Below are 21,590 nucleotides of genomic sequence, written 5' to 3'. Positions count from 1 at the left end.
TTGAAAAAAACAACGCTGAATTGAATGCTTTGTCAGATACAGCCGGAGCTTTATATTGCAGGAAGTGTTGGCTAATTTATGCGCTGCAAATGAACTGTAGTCTTCCCCACATCCCGGCACATACTAGTGTCAGGGTAATGAACTATAAGCCTGGTGGGTGGTGGGTGAAGCTCGTATGGTCTGCATGTCAGCTCCCCGGACACTTGCTGTGATTACTTTTTATAAGTTTATTTGAAATTACCTGACTAAGCTGAGGAGGGAGTTTTTTAAGAGCCACTGGGTTATTGGGCAATTCTAAACCAATGAGCTGCGCAACGTCTGCCTCTTAATTTCCTTCCTGCGTCTGATCATCCTTTATTCCAGGCAATTAAAACCTGCCTGTCACGTTGTGTAGGGTGTGGGGCTGCGCGATAATATACCAAATGATTGTGATCGCACCATTAAGTGACGCAATATCCGTATACACAATATGTCTCAAAATCACTGAGATCTGACTTCTAAAGCAGCCAAAACTAAAACAAATGGAAGCTTAAAAATGTGATAGTTCAATTTTAGCATTATCCTCATTTAGTATTTAAAGTTTGACAGCACTTTTGTTGTTTGACACATTGAATTTGGGATTTAGCTGTAGAGTGCCAACAATCCAGATTCATGATATTTGTAGCACCACAGAGTATTCTATTTTATAGCTATAGACACATGCTGTGGCTTGTTTGAAAGCTGAGACTCTAAACTCTCCGTAGGTGAAAACAGTCTAATTCTACGTGCCTCGGTTCCTGAGAAATCTAAGCTAAACAGAGGCTAGTTTTGATCAAAATCACAGGGTTTTTTTTCCCTAGAAACTGAGATAACGGGGGTTTTATGCAACACTCTCCTTTCTGATTAACTCCTCTCTGGACAGACACTAACGTTATGTGAAGAGGCAAATGCCTAAATGTCTCCGTTTTAAGTAAATGCTGCAGAACGATCGCGTGTGCTTTTAAACAGCCTGGTTCTCGCATTGAAGTCTTAACCCGGATGTTTCTTAGCCGTCCTTGCACCGATGTTCACCATTTAAAACTCAGAAAAATGTTAAAATTAACTGTTTCGATCTTTCCATGTAAAGACGCTCTGCTTTGTCAAACGTGCTCCAGAGAGCGAGAGAGAAGTGTCTGGTTTACAGCTGTTCGCTACGCAACACTACGCCCCCTCGGACAAAAAAAGAGAAAAACGCAATAATTTATATAAAAAGTCCCGATCGTGACTTTTCACAAGTTTTTGATCGTCATTTATTTCACTTCTGTTCATCACAGAGCTGCAAAAATCACACATAAGGTGTATTAGAGTGTCTCGATTCGTAATTGAAAAAAAACAAGTTTTTACGTTTTTGGCACAAGTGTTGAAATGTATTTTGTTAATGCAATATTCGAGACGGTTAACTTTTTTTCGTATATATTGTGCACTGCAGCTCTAATAGGGTGAATATATTTTCCAGTTACAGTACAAAGCTGTGTGTTGTTGTAGTGTCTTTGAACAGGCACTGAAATTGTTCCCTTCTTTTCCATGCTGAAACGACTTGTTATATCACATTATTCTCTGTAAAGATGCACTAAAAATATATTGTTTAGAATAATATTACTTGTGCTGCGTTCTTGTGAACTGGGGCGCTTGTTTTCCTCACGTCATTGTGGGGATTATATTCAAACACAAAAAGAACCCGGTCTTTTATCACTGATTAGCGTTTAACTGAGCTAACCATTTAAACTTAGCATCTCATCTTTTATTTCACAATTGTTTATCCGAGGACAACAACTGACATTAGACGAGCAGATCGTCTGATTTCCGCGTCAGGTGCGGAAGTTGCTCGTTCCCCAGCTGTTGTCTCTAGTCGAGCGAACGTTCATGTGGATTTTCCAACATGAACGCGGCATGGTACTAAGTAGCTGATTTGTTAAGTACTTCTGCTTTCACTTATTACTGATGGTGCCTCTACAAACTGCACTCAAAACTGAACGGTGCTAAATACAAAACAGGTGCTGGACTCTTTCAACGAAAACAAAGACTGCTTAAGTTCCAATGTCATTTACATGAGACTTTTTACTTTTACCTCAGAAACAAATTATGGATGAGTTGCAGCTTCATCATCCTTTGTCTTCATTATAGCTAAACCTTCATCTTGTTGTTTTGTCTCACCTCCTCATCACTGACAGATGCAAATTGCGATGGCAGCTCTAAATTAACCAGCCATCTGACAGATCATTCTGCTCAGTATGTAAACGGCATCTCCTGTTTGCTTCATCTGATATTTCCTCCTAATCCCTACGTGCCCCCACAACATCTCACTTTCCTTCTTAATGGTTTTTCATTGCTTTCTATTTGCTCTAAATCACGGCTCAAGTGTTGTCCATATTGACCTGAAACCAGATTTTGAAGGTTGGCAATTCCAGTGTCCAGGTTTAAACTTAATGTCCATGTTGTTATTGTGAGTTATAAATGAAAGGTCAATAGAAATGCCACACTGACCTTGAGTACAGGCCTGACCTGAAGCACCTCATTGTGACAGATTATCGACTTCCACTAATCCGCCCCCTTTCTGTCTTCCATATTTTGTCCTTGCGTTTTGGTGGATTTCCCCAATAAGGGCGTTTCCTGTCACCGGGGCACACACATGAAATATTATTATCTTATTATTTTTGTATCGAAAAAAGCAAAACATTTCAATATTGTCAACATCCTTGTTCAGATGTGATGTCGCGTCACAGATAAAAATAGGAAATGTGTCATAGAGCAGTCACGGCACTTTCTATTAACACCCACGTCAGACAAATCACAGTAATGCAGCGATCAAATGTACAACTGTGAACACGGAAAGTACAGTAGCAACACCCTTTGAGTTGTCGGTTGCTGCGTAATGATGTGATAATGTAAATTAAGTATGTCAAATTGCTGGTAACATTTTATAATAACTGCACCTTATTTTAGCCTTAATAAATGATGAGTTAACACTTAATTCGTCATGAACAAGTTTTTAGTTAGATGTGACTAACACTTAACTACTTAACAATGCATTTACTGTAGTAGTTACAGTAAGTAGTTATTAAGTGTTAGTCACACTTTACCAATTTAAGAAAAGATAAGATGAGCCTTGGAGAAATTCACTTGTTACATTCAGCTCTTAGAAACACTCAGGGTGTGCAAATTGGTAGGAAATGTGAAAAACGATTATATAGTAAATAGTATCTTATATATATATATATATATATATATCTTATATACAATGACTACCAATTACTTTTTGGGGACAAAAAGTATAAATAGTAAATAATAAAGTAAACAGAATGTTACAAAAATGTTATAGTCTGTATTAGCAGTGCAGGTTTACAGTCATAGTGCAAGTGGTTGATAAAGTGACGCAGATAAGTGATGTAACAGGGTTGATTACATGTATTTCTGCAAAGGGGTTATTGCACATGTTACTTTACAGTCTTGTTGTACAGTCGCAGTGGGGATGAAGGACTTGCAGTAGCGCTCCTTCTTGCGCTGAGGGTGCCTCAGTCTGCCACTGAAAGAGCTGCTCAGCTCCTCTACAGTCCCGTGCCAAGCAGTACTGACTCTATTACTTCTCTTGTATTTCATTTTCTTAAAAAATGAGGATTAGATACTGTTCAGGCTCCGCTCTTGTACCGCCGCAGGACATTTGATACAAACTAATCTCAATTACATGAACTATAAATAGACTGTATTTTAATATAAACCATAGTTTAGGGATGTGGGGTTAATTACAGTCAATATCTCTGTTTGAATGGTCGCTATTGAGGTCCATGTATACTACATTGTCTGGTACAATTCATATTATGTAGAAAACTTGCTCACCCTATAGTTTAGGCCTCTACAACCTGAAATGCATCTTCTCCCCTGGACATGTTTTAACATTTTGCACTGATAAAGCATAAATTCCAAAACGAAACACAACTGCAATACTTCAGAAACATCACACCATAGCTCTGGACGTACCGGGGCCTGAGCTGAATACTGACAGTGTCCTCCTTGTGTCGAGTCTTGTGCCGACTCCTACTGGACGCTGCGGTTTTGGTCCAATGGGTCGTGGCCATTGATAGGGTGCGCATCACTAATGACCAGAGGGTGAGGAGCTTCAAAGAGCATCAGCAACGCCCTCTGTAGAATATTCTCTTTGATCCAACACTGAGAGCATGTATGTAAAGCATGTATGCATGTGAGTGTGTAAAGTTCAAAATGGCTGGGCTGTTGCATGTGTTGTATTCTTTGTAGGGTTTACTTTCATAGCTTTATGTGAAGATCGATTAATCACTGAAATACTGCTTGTTGGAGCCATATGATGCTTGATGGGTGAAGTGCTCTACATGTTAAGGGCTGTTGTGTTTGGGACGACCCTTGGTGCATACGGACACCAAACTACACACTACACACGCAGCTCTGGCTTTTCTAAAGTCCTATTTAATCTCTAAATGTAGTCCCAGTCGTGGATGATGTTGTTTGGTCCTAAAGCTTTATAGTGGAAGATTGTGCTTTTGAATCTACGAGGTAATGATCCTTGTACAGTAGCTCTCACCCAAATCTCTTGTGCACTGGTCGTTCTGACTGTGAGATGATGACAGAGCTGTCTTCGGTTTTAAAAACCAAAAATGGTGTGTAGGAGACAAAGGAGAAACAGTCTTCATTAGTAAAAAAAAAAAAAAAAAAACAGATTCCCACACACTTGCAAAAGGAGCAACTTTTTGGTGTTATTTTTTTTTAGTTGTTATTTTATTTATTTATTCACTTCAGGCAAATAATAACAAAAAACAACAACATTAATTTCAATTAATATACACACTGAGCGTCCCTGTTACATCTTCATTTTATGCCATCAGTGGTAATAGACAATATACCAACAATGGTAAGGAAAGCACTCATCAACACTAGTAGACAAAATGTCAATGTGTAATTTAAAGCAGTACTAAGTAACTTGTTTACCTTAGTAAATCCTTTTCTTTGTCCCTCTGGGGGTAATACAAGTGTTACTGGGATGATTGGGGGGGTCTTTCATCTCCCCCGGTGTCTCTGGCCAGTAAACCACAATTGCAACTTCCCTGCCTCTGGGTCGGAGTCACCAATACACACTAATGGAATCACGAAGAAGAAGCTAGCAGGCTAGCGGGCAAAGCTAACTGTGGGCTAGTGCTACTTAAACAATATTTACAGCCATGTCTGGGTGAAAAAAACGATCTCAATTGTGTAATTGGATGTACAATATCCTTCTCTCCCTTTGTCTTTTCTGTATTTACTCTCACGGACAATTAATGAGTAAAGAAACGCAACATACAACACCTGCAGTGGCCCATTCTCTCTATATAGAGACCAGACCCTTTGTTTATACAACAGCTTAAATCTGTGGATAGCTTGGCATGGCTTGGGTTGTATATCCAGTTTGTTCCAATGTTGTACTCTGCATACAGACACACGAAACCCTTCCGAGTGGTAATGTACAATCTTCATGTCTTCTAAAATTATGCAAATAAACATTAATTTACATTTTTTTCATTACATTTTAGCCACTTTGATTGAAATTGTGTGTTCAGGCAATTTCCGAGCACCCAAGAGTGCACAAACAAACAAAAGGACAATTGAAAAATAAAATTCTATCGAAATTCTATCATTGCGGTGCTTGATCAGGGGGATTAATACTGTAATTATACAAACAATACAATTATGTTCAAGCAAAGTATTTTTTGAAATTGTTGGATGGAACAGATCACATAGACATTACATTGACACTAACATTGGCATTGTTATTTTAGAACATTTTTACCGCTTCATTTGAGTGCTGTTCGGTGTCCTGGCATCGCCCACCCTCCTCTTCTTCCCTCTCGCCTGTCTCCCAGTATACATCTATAAGTGTTCTCCCTTGTGGGCTCCTCATAGCTGCCATCCGGTCTTTCCCGTGTCATTTTTTTCCTGGGAATTTTCTCACCTTCCCCTGTCATGTACGTCAGAACCGCTTCTGCTCAGCGCCGGCATCACCTCATCAGCGCTGCCATCCCCCCGGGGAACGCCAACCAAGTCATTCTCAGACTTGTCAGAGACTTATCGCCCTGGTTCTGGGTATATTGGCACCTTGTACTCCTTTACCCGCGTGCTTCAAGTTCTCTGTACAGTAGTTTGCCTAGTAGCAGCTGAAGCAGAGTTTGCGCGCCAATAGGAGGCTGCAGTGTCATTGTGGAGACCGGGCTGCATATTAAGTAGCCTGCAGACTGACTTCCCTGTGAAATATTGAATCGCTTCAACGGAAAGCCTGTGTTTTTATGAAGGTGAAGTTGTGGTTCTTTTCAGCTGATGGAGTGATTTAGGTTTGGTGCTGTGTTTGAACAGAAAAGTAGACAGCGGAGTTTGTTTACATGAGGGCTCTGATTGTAATTGCTTGATATTGTGGTTGAGATCATTGTGCAAATCCAAGGTTGACCGCGAAATATGTGTAAATATGCAAGTGTTGGCAGTGGTTGTAACATGTAACCTCTTTCCTCCACAGCTCTCCTCTACAAACCCATTGACCGTGTGACCAGAAGCACCTTGGTTCTTCACGTGAGTAGTTACTTTGTGTTCAAAATCTTTCATTGCAACATACACACAAAGTCCTCATTTCAATTCATTTCATTAAAGGGTGCATTGTGCAACTTTTTATGCGAGAAAGAAAAGGGTTTTCAGAGACCGAGAGCTGGTGGCCTCTATGATGCTCCAGAATACATTTTATTTCAGGTTTTTTTTTAGGGTTTCGAGTAGGTTTTCATCACTAATAAGTCGCACAATGCAGCTTTAAGTTATACGTTCAAATAAGACATTTATGAATAGTATCTTAACATGACATTTTAGTTTATAGAGTTGTCAGTCTCCAAAGGTTTCTTAGAGAGAAACTCCCTTTGAAAATGATCACTATATCTGTCAAATGTCCCCAAAAGTGCTGCTTGACCATAAAATATTCATCACACAGACTTTCGCTGCACAAAATGGATGATGAATGTTAATGTGAGCATGTGTTTGTGTGATTTTGACAAGAAAAATGTTGAATAACCTCTATAACATAGACATCCACGCTCGATGTACAAGTCTCCTAGTAGTCTCCTGTAAATCATTGCCTGGTTCCATAAATATACACATTGACCAATGGCCATCTCAGCCCCACATCCAGACGATAAAACTAACGGGAAATGTGTCGATGAAGCTCGCTGTGAAGACACTTGTATCTATTTATGTAGAGCCTGTTGCACAGCCAGTCTGAGTGCAAGCCTTCCTCCCCAGTGTCTCTCGAAAGGTCACTCTCTCCTCCTCCTCTCACAGACAGAGAGGTTGGCTGGGTTTATTTTTGAACAAACACGTCTGCATCTGTCCCTCCATCACACCTCGCCGCTGATGAGAGCAGCCTCCACAAAAACAAGGAAATGAGATTTTCAGTGATTACGTGGTGCAGCTGTGATGCAATTATCGCTCAAACAAGACGGCGAAATGGAAGTGGACTTTGGTGCTTGCACTTCAATTGATTTTATCAAAGTGTTTTGCCTCCACTTGATACGGAAGGCCATTTCTAACTTTGGACTCTTCACAACATTAAAATGTGAACTGTCTCTGTGGTTGAACATACACACAAAAGACTTTTTGAAAAATTGCGTTCCAAAACGCTGGGGCAAGACAACCACAAACCTTTTTCTACGTATTTGCACGTGTTAAGGCAACACCTTGAAATACTACATTATAATTTAATTTAGTGTCTTAAGTCAAGAGAAAGCAACAAAGTCTTTGAAACTATTTTGTGGTAAATGGTGCAGGATTTGTAACACTTTCATGTGTTAAAGTTGAGTTTATTCTGAAATGTCCATCTCGTGAATTATATTTATTTGATTTGAATTGTTTGTGTAAGCTCTCAGTCATACTGGAGTTTTTCCGTTGTAGAACAGGTCTTAAACCGTCATCTGTACTTGGTAGTTTTAGTGTTGGATGTTTGTTTTTCATCCAAGAAGCTTTGTAATCAATAATGATCTTTAGAATAAAGAGGAGAAGACTCTTCACAAGTGGATGTCCTGGGTTGGTATATATTACACCTTCTGCCAAACAACAAAGATCATTAGTGCGGACAAAACTTCTATGAGGCGTGAAACGCCACCTAAACCAGTGTTTCCCAACCAGGGGTATGGGAGGGGATACACTTGACACTTGACGGGGGTACTTGGAATTACCCCAATTTCAATATTACTTTCAAAGAAAGGTTGGTTTTAATGATGTTTTCAGGAGAAGGTTTGGCTTTGAGAGTATTTTAGCTATATTTTTAATATAATACTCCATTAAATACTGAATAATCTATGTTTAGTTGCTCACTTTGTTAAATTTTGGCAGGTTCCTCAAATTAGGGAGTACTCTGAGAAGAAATTAAATAGTTGTGAACCACTGACTTAAAGAAGAACTAAGTAATTAATACATCCTTTTCGTAGTCCTTTTGGGGGTAATACAAGTGTTAATGGGAGGATTGGAGGGTCTTTCATCTCCCCTGGTGTCTCTGGCCAGAAAACCACAATTGCAACTTTCCTGCCTCCGACACGGAGGCCCCAATACACACTAATGGAATCCCAAAGAAGAAGCTAACAGGCTATCGGGCGAAGCTAATACAGACTAGCGCCACTTAAACAGTATTTACAGCCAAGTTTGAGTGAATAAAATTATCTCCATTGCGTCATTGGGTTGTGGCACAATATACAATATCCCTCTCTCCCTTTGTCTCTTCTGTCAGCGTAGTATTTACTCTCACAGACAATTAATGAGTGAAAAAAAACGCAACAGGCTGCGACACCTGCAGTGGTGCTTATGGCCTCTAGGGGCATGAGTTAGTTTTGCTTTAAACAACTAAGTACAGATGATCTTAAGATCCTTGTCTACCATTTGTTTTTACATTGTGCCATCTACTTTGGTATTTCAAGTACAGTCTTTGATTATGAGCCGCTCTTGGTTTGTAAATAATATACTGTGCTTAACCCGTTTACTGTGATCCTGTTGTCAGTGTCCACTCAATGCACCTGTGGTCAAATTGATGTCATTTTGTGTTTTAGGACTTGTTAAAGCACACGCCCAAAGATCACCCAGACTTCCCGCTGCTCCAGGACGCTCTGCGCATCTCCCAGAACTTCCTCTCCTCCATCAATGAAGAAATCGACCCGAGGAGGACCGCCGTGACCACACCCAAAGGAGAGGTGTGTCACAGGTCAAACCAAAGATGTGAATCTCCTGGACAGTGTGTGACAGTGTGCTGTGTTCTCAGGCCCGTCAGCTGGTGAAGGATGGCTTTCTGGTGGAGGTGTCGGAAAACTCCAGGAAGCTGCGGCACGTCTTCCTCTTCACCGATCTGCTGCTCTGTGCCAAGATGAAAAAGACTGCCGTGGGGTGAGTGTGACTTTCTCTCTTGCCCTTTTCTGCAGTCTTCTATAGATTACTCTCCTGGCTGGGTTTCCTACTATAATAATCGTTTGATTTTACACCACACTGTGCACCTTGCTGTGATGCAAAGATTACCTCCATCAAACGGAATACACAGGAGAAAAGATGCCACTGGAAAAGCCATTGAGGTACAAGAGCTCGACGCAATTGAGGCGTGAGCTTGACATTGCTTTACAGTCCACACGACAAGTTAGACGTCCACCCCTTTCACCAGAACATAGTAATTCTGATAAAGGTTTTGCTAAATATGCTGCCTATTTATCGCTAGTTGGATATTTTTGTTATGTTTATTTCTTCACTTCCTCATTAGATGTGTTTCTCAAATCGAGAATGACGTTAGAAAACAAAGAAACGCTCATATCCAGTCTGAATTAGTATGCAGGATCAAAGGGGAACACAAGAATGAGAAAAAAAAGTGTCCACAACTGTATAGCTCCCAAAAATAGTATTTATTACTTGCACCAGATGTAACGTTTTGGGCATCGGGATGTCCGAGGAACATCTGGTGTAAGTAATAAATTCTCTTTTTGGGAGCTATGCAGTTGTGGACACTTTTTCCTCAAATAGAGAATGAACAATGCTATTTTGATGATGATGATTTTATAATAACAGTAATACTAACATGCTGATATATTGGATGTCGGAGTGTAGCATTTTGTGAATGTTGACTTAATTTAATGCATTGTTGCAGCTCGTGTATACATGAAACTAACTTAATTGTTTCATTACTACAAGCTACCAAGGGCTTAGCAACCACATTATTTAAATTATTTAGAATAAATGAATGGGAGTGGGAGTAAATAAGTTTGTCTTCTGCCCACTCTTTTTCGAGCTAAAATGTTATTTATTTTGTTGGGCAGTTATAGGGGCAAAGGAAGTATGTTGTATATATGAAAGGTAGAGGTATAGACCTTGGACAGATATGGCATGTAGCCTTGTGACTTTGTTTATATGGCTCAAAATAAAATGTTCAATTCAATTTAAATGCAGCAGTGCAGAAATACTCCTGTATTTTACACCTTTTTTGAAGGATTGCACTATAAATATGATTAAAAAAAATGTTCACTTGCACAGTTTTCCTGATTTTTCTTTTTCGTTGTCATTGACGATGTACTCGGCAGTGACATTTAAAGATTAACTAATAGATCCAACAGAATCAGAAAAGCTTTTATTGCCATTGTTTGAGAACAGGTTCACAAACTAGGAATTTTTCTCGGTACAGTCGTGCAACATAAAACATATAACACAGAATTTAGATAAAAATAAGTTATAAAAACTTTAAAACTATAAGGCTATAAGAGCATACATCAATCATATAAAGAAAAAAAAGTAAAATATGATAAGACAACAACAATTTGACATAGAACAAGAGCGGGATTGTATCTACAGGTGTGTAGGCGCATAAAGTGACAGCAGCAGATCTAAGTGTGGACATACCACATAGTGCAACAGTTCCCCCCCCCCCTGAAAGCTACACCTTCACATAACAAAACTACTCATGCTTCATTGACACTGCTTATTTGATGTAGGTGGACTTCACCCTGGAGAGTTAGTTGCCAAGAAGATTCCAACATTATGAAAGAAATCACTTACGTTTCCTCTTTACACTTCACTGTATTTACTGACTCATCAGGCGTGAAATCATATGAAATGTTTTATCTTTATCTTTATTACCACAGCAATAACTATTCTTCCCAGGGTCCACATAAAACAACAATACAAACATGTACAATAAGACACTAGTCCATATGTAAACAAAGCAGGTTAAGCTGACATGATCATTTAGTAGAATTTCCAGTTACGTCAGAGAAACTGAAATTGTGCAGTGTCTTAAATACACACAAATACAATTTACACAAGCATGACTTTGGCCTTTTAAAACTTCTAAATGTCTCCTCTTTACTGATCTGTGTTAAATATGGAGGCAGATGATTCCACACTGATGCAGCTCTATACAACACTGACTTCTTCAAGGCATTCGTTTTCGGTATAGGTAGTGAGCAATGCATTAGAACTGCTTGTCTCGTATGGTACCTATGTTTATCTTTAGCCAGAGTCAGCTGATTGTAAAGGTAGGCAGGTTCTTTAGTCAATGAGAGCTTCTTTGCTGCACTGTGAGCCAGGACAGTCTCCTGAGCATCACTTCGACATGTTCTCTCATGGAGCAAGCTCTATTTTGTGTGAGCTGAATTTTGTTAAGCTCTTGTTTGGAGGCAGATGACCAGACTAATGGACAATAGTCTAGCTTAGGTAAAACTAATGCTTGCAGGACTTGTCCGATTGTATTATTTGTGCTATGCTCATTGATGTCACAAGCTTACTGGTCCATGAAATAGTGTCATCTAGCCAGACTCCCCTAGTTTGCAGAAAAAAGAAAAAAAACTAGACAAAGTAATCAGGAAGTCAACGATAGAATTAGTTATTGGGGGGAAGGTGCTCTTTGGTCTTTGGGGAACTAAGGCTCAAAAGAAAAACAAAAAAACAAGGCACTTCTCCCACATCATAATTCTCTATTTACATATAAAAAGCCTTTATTGTGCTGGGCTGATGAGTGTTAAAATCTTTAAAACATAATGCTGGTATCTTCCACACGTATCTGCTCCAAACAAGCCTTTCTTTTACCAGCTCAATATCTACTCCATGCAGAGAGACCGTTCGTAAAGGGCTGGAGAGTTACTGGTTGTAATAATTGTACTGTTTTTTTGTGTCTTCTGCCTGCAGTCGGCACCAGCAGTACGAGTGTAAGTGGTACATCCCTCTGGCAGACCTAACCTTCCAAACACTGGACGAGTCGGACTCCTGCTACAGTGTCCAAGTGCTGCCGGAGCACGAGATCGAGGAGATGAAGATGAAGATCTCCGTCCTCAAGAGTGAGATCCAGAAAGAGAGGGTAAAACTTGTCTCACTTTAAAGTTATTTATCGCACTCTGTTTTATCCTTTTTTATCTCTTATTCCTAGTCTTCTTTACACTTGCTGTAGAAGGAGTTAATCATGGTTGTCAGTGCAGTGCTTTTATCTACTAACACTGACCTTTTCACATTTGATGGTGTGATGAGATGACATTGAGATGTGCATGCTTCATCTCTGTGACACTCAGGGAACTATGGTGTGAGAAAAGCAATTTGTGGTTTGACAACATCACACTTTAGTGGCTACTTTTTGGTGACTTGCACAAGAAGTTACCACATTGTTACAAAACAATAAGATTCTTTGCATACATCACATACATACTTGACTATTAATGCTGCACTTCTAATCAATACATGAATTGCTCACACCTTTGTTTAAGAGTGATGACATTTTTAATAATAAGCGACCATTACAGCAGCTAGAGTCAACTTTATAGATGTATTTCCCTTGTGGATCAATAACGTTTGTCTTCGTCTAATTATAACTACAATAGATCAGTGTTGGTGTATGCACTGACAGTAGTTTTCCACACTCTCACAAGCACATGTAGTCCTCCAGCTGAGTGCCAGTAAGTGCCTAAGAAGTTCCTGTTATTGCCCTGTGAGAGCTGATATCACACCGGGGCACCACAGTCCGTATGGCTGGTATTTAGAGCCCGCGTCACAGCACGACTGATCTGATAGGAGCTGGTCTGACTCACTGCTTCCTGCTCACAACCTCAAGGGTCAGCCTGTGTTCGCTTTCACTTCTCGCAGAAACCCAGAAACTCTTGCTTTTTGTACTGTAAAGAACAAAAAGGCAACATACAGTTTAAGTCATTTTGTATTGAAATTGTTTTTCTGGTTTTTTTTTTTCTTCAGAAAGCACCTAAAGGCCAAAGCCGCGCCGAGAGGTTGAGGAAGAAGATGAACGAACAAGAATCCTGGCTGCTAATGCACTCCCCGACCATCCCCTTCCGCATCCACAACAAACATGGAAAAGTAAAGGGTCTTTCTTTCACTTATCTCAGTGCACTGCCCGGGCTTCACCACTAGAGGGAGGCATTAGATTGTGAAACTGTTCACTGCCCATCACAGACTGCAGGACAGATTAACAAGAAACCTTCCAGGGCTGTTTGTGTGAGCCTTTTAGTCATCGTTTGTTTGAGTTTATCTAAGATGTCTTGCTCTCTAGCCGTCTAAGATAAAACACAAATCTTCAATGGAATGAGTACAAAACTACAAAAGTAAAAAGTATTTATGGTATTTGTTAGCTCCCAAATGATGTCAAGACACAAAAAAGACAGATATTGACATTATATTTAAGCATTCATTTCAAGTAAACCTCTTAACCCCCACCTGAACCGAGCACATTTTCTCCAGCGTGGCTTTACCCAATTTTAAAAGCTTCTTGAAAAAAGTGACAAAAACGAGAAGAACACGAGGATGACAATGCAACAAAAAAGCCACAAAAGTGCAAATAAAAGTAGCAAAAACTGACAAAAAGCCACTAAAGAGCAAGCGACAAAAGAGAAAAAAAAAAATAAAGCAGAAAAATGTGACAGGAACACCTCAAAAAAGTGACAAAAAAGCGATGAAAGTGCAGCCAAAGAGTAACAAAAACATGTCAATAACAAGATCAGTTCAGGTTTGTTGGTCTTAGCTTTCAAATGAGGCGTCACACCTATAAGCTGAAGCTTTTAGATTTGGGTAAAGCCGAACAGGAGAAAATCTACTCGGGGGGTAAGAGGTTGAACTAGATTCTTAAGTTTTACATTATAAGCATTAAAAACTTTAAACTTAGGGGTCCAAAATGGCTAGAAACGTTCGGGAACCCCTGGTGCAGTGGAAATGTATTTTATTAAGTGAAATCTATATATAATTTCTATGTCATGTTTTGACCAAGATATTTTGTCCGTTTAGAGCTACCTGTTCTTGCTGTCGTCGGATTATGAAAGGTCAGAGTGGAAGGAAAGCATGCAGAAACTCCAGAAGAAAGGTAACTGTATTCTTCATAGCATTTATTTATTCCGTTTGTTACTAACCACATAATAAGAGTGTTGCACAACTACACATGGATGAATAAGTTGGGAGAATAAAAAGCTTCACAATAGCCCTGTGTTGTGTGTTTTTTTTCAGACCTCCAGACGTGTGTCCTGAGTTCTGTGGAGCTCCAAGTCCTCACCAGCTCCTGTTTTAAACTCAGGACCGTCCACAACATCCCAGTCACGTCGAACAAAGACGGTGAGGACCACTCGGACACAGTCTCTTTATTCTCCTTCTGTGCGTGGGAGCTCGCATGTTTTTCTTTGTGTTTTTTTGTTTTGGGTTCAGACTAAAGTGCCTATTACACTGTGAGTGCAGGAAGAAGCCACATAATGACAGAGGGGGGTCCCAACAGGAGAAATGTAGGTTGCAATATGTTTCTGATCTTGCTCGGAGCCTTGAATACCACGCACTGTGCTGGCTTTTAGCTTGTACGTGTTTGTTTTTGCTCCAAATCTCCACGTTGCACCGGACTGAGAGGCGAGTGGTGACATTAAAGCCATCTGGAGACGGGCTGCTCAGATCTGGGGCTGTGGCGCAAAAGGGTCTGTGGTTTCAAATGGGCCAAAGGGGCGCACACATGACAGTCCCCTCGGGTTTGTAGATGGGGGGGAAAGCGCTGTCACAAAGAAAATCTGCCCCCATTTTTGGTCTGTTTTCAAAAAAAGAGCTCCTTTATTTTGACATTTCAAACCTTTTAAGTGGTTGTCAGGGACTGTGCCAAAATAAGAGTCAAAGTTCCCCAATGTCACTTGTCAACGCTGCTTTCAAAGACAGTGCTTTTGTGAGGCTGGCCTTTGTAAATGTTGTACTTGTACTTGATGCCTGGTTGGAGTTTTTGTTTTTTGTTTCTCACTGTATCTCCCTAATCGCTATGTTGCTTTTTAATCCCATTAATCTAAAGTTTCAAATATGGCTGGGCATAGAGACAAATTAAAGTCTTTGATCCTCCTACTTTTATCCCCCACCAGAGTGATTTTTATCCTGTTTATCTTGGTCAAAAGTGCTGAACGCCTACAGAACATTAAAACAACACAAAGGGTTTCCATGGGGCATTAAGCGCAAGTCAAATGTCATTAAAAGTGTTCATACAGAATAAAACTGGTATTAAAGGGACTAAATGGAGTTTAAAAATGTTAAAAGTATGTATTTTACTCCCCCTACATGTTCCAGCCATGTCCTAATGTGTAGAATGAGCCCAGACCTGTTCACCACACCTGCCTCTAAAATCCTGCACTGTCACTCAAAAAGGTGTTACTTCGGGTCCGAATTGCCGTCATGCACGAGCTTAATATAGCAGGTGCAGTTACACATGTGACCTGAGGTGGCAGTAGTGAGTATAAAATGACCAACTTGCATCTAGCCCCTTTAAATCTACATTCTTAGTGGGATTGGCTATTTTACTGCACAGGTTCATAACAATAAAAATACAAAATGGCTGAGATTATATCTTGTAATTGTACTTGTGTATCGAAATACACTGCCTGACCACAAAAAAAAAAAAAAAAAACTAGGTGACCAGGTTTTTCCATCCACTGATGTCTAATTTCCTGATGGCACGGGCATATTCCATGATGACAAGGCTCACATTGTTAAAGATTTGTACAGGGAGCACAAGAGGCATTGGCTACAGAGTCCAGATCTTAACCTCATTGAGAATTTTTGGGATGTGCTGGAGACGGCTTTGCACAGTGCTCACACGCTCCCATCATCAATTCAAGACTTTGGTTAAAAATTCATGCAACTCGGGATCCTTTGACATTGCAGAGGCTTATTGTAACAATGCCACAGCGACTGTGTGCTGTGTTTGTTTTACGTTATTATGCCTCTGACTTTTTTACACTCACGAAGTACAACCGTGCACTCTCTCACCTTTGTGTTACAAGCTGCAGTGGGCACCGAAGGGGATTCAATGAAGAACAGCTGCTTTAGGAATGTTCTCATAACCCAAAACTTTTCTACAGGACCCCCTACTGCCCGCAAACTTTTTACACTTTGATTTACCCCCTGGACTCGGTTTAGTATCAATTATCACATATTAGTTGGTGAATTACTTTACCCCATAGTTCATTACATGTTATACGGTAGAGAAAAAGGCCTGGCTGACAGAAAAGCCGGCCACCTCAGAGTTGAACCTTTGAACTGTCTCCCCCGCAGGTCGTCCTCTGTCATTAACACACTGCTCTGCTCTCCGCCGCCTACAGTGGAAGCCCAAACAGTCAGACCCCAGTTTATTTACCAGGAAACAGCCGGCTGCACGGGCCCCAAGCAAAGCACCACTGCGCCTATGTTCTATCAGTGAGGGCCACCCAAAAGTCAACGCCCACGGTCACAAAGATCACTGATTAAAGATTATGTATTAAGGCTCACTGGTTGGGGAATTAGTTTCGACTTAAATATAAGTTTGTTAATGTTTAGCTGAAATACATTTTGCATTTTGGTTATTTTACATGAGATTCTAAAATATCGACCAGATACTTACTTAGTTCAGACTATCCAGTAACTAGTCTGTATCTGTAAGTGAAAAAACATTTTGCGTTTCCAATTTTAAATAAAGTTGAGGAAAGCAAACTTTCTTGAATACTAGAATGTCAATATCAAAATTTGGGTAATCTCAATTATGGGAGAGGGTTCTTTTAAACGTCCGGTCTACAACTAATTCTGTGGTATCGGCAGCAATAACAAGTGGTTTGGAGTAAAATCAATGAAGGTTTTCTTGTGTTAAATGGTCCTGAAGTGGAAAGCCTATCTATATTGTGTCCACTCCAGGTCCATAAACATTATTAGTAAAAAATAAAATGAAATCAGAAGTTTGATCATTATGAGGAAAGAGCATAATAGAATTCAACTTAAAGGCGCTATACCTGATTATGTTTTCTATCATTTTCTCGTGTTTCTATTGTATATTGTAAACTCAGACATGTATAGGAAAAACATAGTGCATCTTATTCTTAATTTGCATTTGTATCAATTTCTTGAACTTCCAGGCGAGTTTTCAAGCATTTTTGTGGGTGACCCTGAAAAATGACCCTAATTCTTTTGTTTGACAGGGTCATTGCAATTCAACATGGTACAAAACGAGCTTGTAGCTGATGCTGTGCTAAAAAGGCTTATAGCTAGTGCTAATTTTCAATTCCAGTCCCTGGTTGGGCCATTCTACACTGCATTAAAATGTTCAATTTCATCCTAAAACTTTTGTCTTTTTGTCCATGATCTTTTTGGTTTGATTGTATAATGGACCTGATGCGTTTTGTAAGAATTGGGAGGCTACAAATATGCTCGGAGAGTTAGGGATGAGTTTTGACTCTAACTATCAATTTAAATATATGGTTTCATTGCAATCAAAGTATCAGGTATAGGGCCTTTAGCGTCTTAAGTGTTTGCCGATTAGTAGATTAAAAGAAACATTAATGTGATTCCCAATCGGTTTGTTCTTGGCAACAGGGAAATGCGACCTTTAAAACAATGCCTTTCATACCCATTTAAGTTAAGAGAGTGAATGGGTCAGGCTGTCTAATGCCAAAACACACGGATTAGGGAGCTAAAAGTTGTTGTGTGTGTATATTGTATATTGTTACTACTGAAAATGGATTGTGCTAATGGAAGCCCTCCTCTCCCTGTCACCCTGTAGTAACTCTAATGCTAACTGCGCTGAACCATATGTGCTTGTTTTCCAGATGAGGAGACTCCAGGCCTCTACGGCTTCCTCCATGTGATCGTCCGCTCTGCCAAAGGATTTCAGGAGTCAGCCAGTGAGTTGGCAAACATCACACAAACTTCACATTTATCATATGCACAGACACGCTTTCAATGAGCGCACGCCAACGCACATGACCCACTCCAGCTTCATGTAGGATTTGAGTGCGAGAAATATCCCGGGGTGAAAAGTCGCTGCATACTTTTACTTGAACTCATCTTTGGAACAGTTGGTGTGTACAGTAATATGTCGATTGGCATAAACGTGAGTAGAAGCAGTCGTGCTGTACTAGGTTGTCTAGGTCAAGGTCAAGTTTTATAAACCACATTTAAAACAATTGCTGCCCAAAGTGCTGTACACAGGCAATGCAAAGTACAACAAATGAAAATAAATAAATAAATACACAATGAAATGAAGACTGTTAACAAAAGATCCTGCTCAGCTTGTGTTGTGGGGCAACGGTGGCGCAGATGGTACAGTGGATCGTCTCATGACCAGAAGGTCGGGGGTTTGAATCCGAGCTCCTGCAGGTGCACACTGTTGTTGTGTCGCCCACCTTGCCCCCACTGTCTGTGCATATTGGTGTATGAATGAGAGCGTGAATGGGTGACTGGTTCCTTGCTGTAAAGCATTTTGGGCCTAGTTAAGGCAGAAACGTGCTGTATAAGTTCAGACCAAACAACACTTGCAGCTTTCCCTGCTCCGACCCGGAGGCCCCAATACACACTAATGGAGTCATGAAGAAGAAGCTAACAGGCAAATGGGCAAAGTTAACTGCGGGCTCACACGACTTAAACAGTTTTAACAGCCAAGTTTGAGTGAAAAATAATCTCCATTGTCTAATTGGATGTACAATATCCCTCTCTCCCTTTGTCTTTTCTGTCAGCGTAGTATTTACTCTCACGAGCAATTAATAAAAAAACATAACGACACCTACAGTGGCGCTTATGGCCTCTAGGGGCATGAGTTACTTATAGTTCTGCTTTAATTTGCATGATCATTGAGTGCCGGTAAGTCAGTTTTGTCATCTGTGAGTGTGCTGTGAATGTTGCCCAATGACGGACAGCTGAACTGTGATCGTGCACAGTTACTCAAGCATCAAATATCAAATATCTGGAGAAGCTACAGAGGAATAACTGAGAAGTGCGATTTTGTGGGTTACCATGACAGCCCTGTGTGAGAGCAGGTCCACGAGTATTTCCTGGATAATGGATTGGCAGGCTATCCTCAGTGAAAGCCTGTTTGATCCTCGATGGGGCAGAGGGAGCCAAAGGGGCTTAGAGTGGAGCAAGTGTGAGGGTACGAGGAGAGCAGTGTGGGAGATTTGAAATGCGGGTCAGCGTCTGCATTTCTACTACAGGAGAGGGATCTGTGTAAATACCACTGAGGCGCAGCTGAATGTGAACTATGTGAATGAGAGTGTTGTTTTATTCTACTGTCTGTAAAGAATTGTTATGTTGAGATCAATGCTCTCAACTGGACACAAAGCTATATTATCTCACAGTAGTATTAGACACAACTATTAAACTATATATGGACTGAACTCTTGAGACTGAAGTGACTGTATTGGTAAATTAATTTCATATGAGGTCTTTAAGAAGCTTTTAGGGTTGGGTAATGTCAAACTGGAGAAAATGTGCTTGGTTAAGGTGGGGGTTAAGAGGTTAATGGCCACATCTATTGTAGCAGCACAGTAAAAATATGAAGTCGCTCTGTTTTCATCACATAGCTTTAGTTTTATTGGTGTGATGTATCAAGTAGCGGATCTGAAAACAATGTTGTATGAAAGAAAAACAGCTTTTATGGCGCTTAATGTACAAAAATGATGATTGTGTAAACGTGATATGGAGACAATGTGTTCCTCAGCCTGAAACTTAAATTGCACTTTCCTCCAGATGCAAATGACTGGGAGTGTCTCATTTATCTTTAATGTAGATGTAGCATAGTGCCGTTGACACCATTATAGCACATTATACACGCTGTGTGGTGAATGATAGATGTGGGTTTTAAGGCACGTCTTTCTTCTCTTGTGGTGAGTTCTGTTCTGTTCTGGTGAATGAGATTGCTGCTACATTACATATGATATTATTAAAAGCAGGGGTCTCCAACCTTTTTTTACCCGGCAAGCTACTTTACACAATATGAACATCGGGGAGCTACTTATGTTCAAAACCACTTGTGAAAAATGCAACATAGGTGGAGTTCACACAGAGGAATTATTTGCCAAGATGGTATTTTAATGAAAGTGACTTGCGTTTAGTCCTTATGCTTTACTATAATGAACCAACTGTTCACAGATTGTGTTCAGGATGTTCAGAACAAACAGAAAATGCATCTAACGTTTGAGTTATCAAGTGTGTAGAGATGTAGAACGTCTTTGGCGAGCTACCTGGAGAGGCTTGGCTAGATACTGGTAGGTCCTGAGCTACTGGTTGGAGATACCTGATTTAAAGGGACTACACGGAGTTTAAAAATGTTAAAATTATTTATTTTCCTCCCCCTACATGTTCCAGCAACATCCTAATGTGTAGAATGAGCTCAGACCTGTTTACCACAAATGCCTCTCAAATCCTGCACTGTTACTCTAAAGGTGTTACTTCGGGTCCAAAGTGCCGTCATGCACGAGCTTATTAAAGAACGTGCAGTTACACGTATGGCCTGTACGGCAGTAGTGAGTATAAAATGCTCAACTTGCATCTAGCCCCTTTAAGAGCCATTTTAATTCTAATGAAAGTAGATATAGGAGACTTCCCATTGATTTACTAGGCTATATACACAGCCTTGTTTGAGTTCATAGACTTTATTTGCTCTAAAGACCCTTGCTATGTCGGAGGAAATAAACACAGAAATCCCCCTAATCTGATGGAAGAGTCTCATAAAGGCGGTAGTGAATGATCTGATTGGAGTTGTGGTATTTCTGTCACAGAGCTGCCCCAGTGGGAGAGGGCTTCCATTCAGCCTGGGGCAAAGTCTGAAAACTGGGTCAGAGAGGGAAGGCGCAGGAGTCGAGAAGCTCCAAAAACATTGTTTGGAACAACAAACCTGAGCAAAATATGACCTGCTACAGCTATGAAACTAGTCATTTTGAAAGTCAAAATGTCAACAACCAGCGGTGACACAGTTTTGCGAGTACAGCAACCAGAAGTTTATGGCAAGTGACAGCAGTGTACTGTAAATGAGCCATCGCAATGTCGTCACGCCCGGGGCTGTGGTCGGCAACAGTAATGTATTCAATTAATAATAACAGTTCTATGATAGTAACGGATCAGTCTTTTTAAAGAACAGCGTTAGAGGCCTGGGTGCAGTAAACGGCGAAAGGGGATTCAGGAAAATTGGAGCATCTTGGATAGAGATGAACATAAGTTACGGATAACTCAAATGGAGTGGGTGTACTGTAAGTGCCTACAGAGAGTTAGATGTCCGTGGTCTTTGTGGACTTTTTCCATAAGTATAACCCTAGGAAGAAGCAGTAACGATAGGGACT

The 21,590-nt window shown here is 40.3% G+C and overlaps 1 protein-coding gene across 4 annotated transcripts in view; it reads left to right on the top strand.

Annotated features, from left to right (window-relative positions):
- The window catches only part of abr (ABR activator of RhoGEF and GTPase), a 138,399-nt gene that overhangs the window by 59,636 nt on the left and 57,173 nt on the right, over positions 1-21,590 (top strand). For all 4 annotated transcript variants that reach the window (XM_079566118.1, XM_079566119.1, XM_079566120.1 and 1 more), the window contains 8 exons: positions 6,527-6,579; positions 9,090-9,230; positions 9,299-9,420; positions 12,196-12,364; positions 13,246-13,365; positions 14,287-14,362; positions 14,503-14,607; positions 18,087-18,161. In XM_079566118.1, the coding sequence (XP_079422244.1) occupies positions 6,527-6,579; positions 9,090-9,230; positions 9,299-9,420; positions 12,196-12,364; positions 13,246-13,365; positions 14,287-14,362; positions 14,503-14,607; positions 18,087-18,161 (861 nt within the window). The remainder of the gene's footprint in view (positions 1-6,526; positions 6,580-9,089; positions 9,231-9,298; positions 9,421-12,195; positions 12,365-13,245; positions 13,366-14,286; positions 14,363-14,502; positions 14,608-18,086; positions 18,162-21,590) is intronic.

Source organism: Gobius niger, assembly GCF_951799975.1.
Source record: "Gobius niger genome assembly, chromosome: 11".
In the NCBI taxonomy this organism is placed as follows: domain Eukaryota; kingdom Metazoa; phylum Chordata; class Actinopteri; order Gobiiformes; family Gobiidae; genus Gobius; species Gobius niger.
Note: the sequence above shows the minus strand (reverse complement) of the source record. Positions and strands in the feature narration are given on the sequence as shown.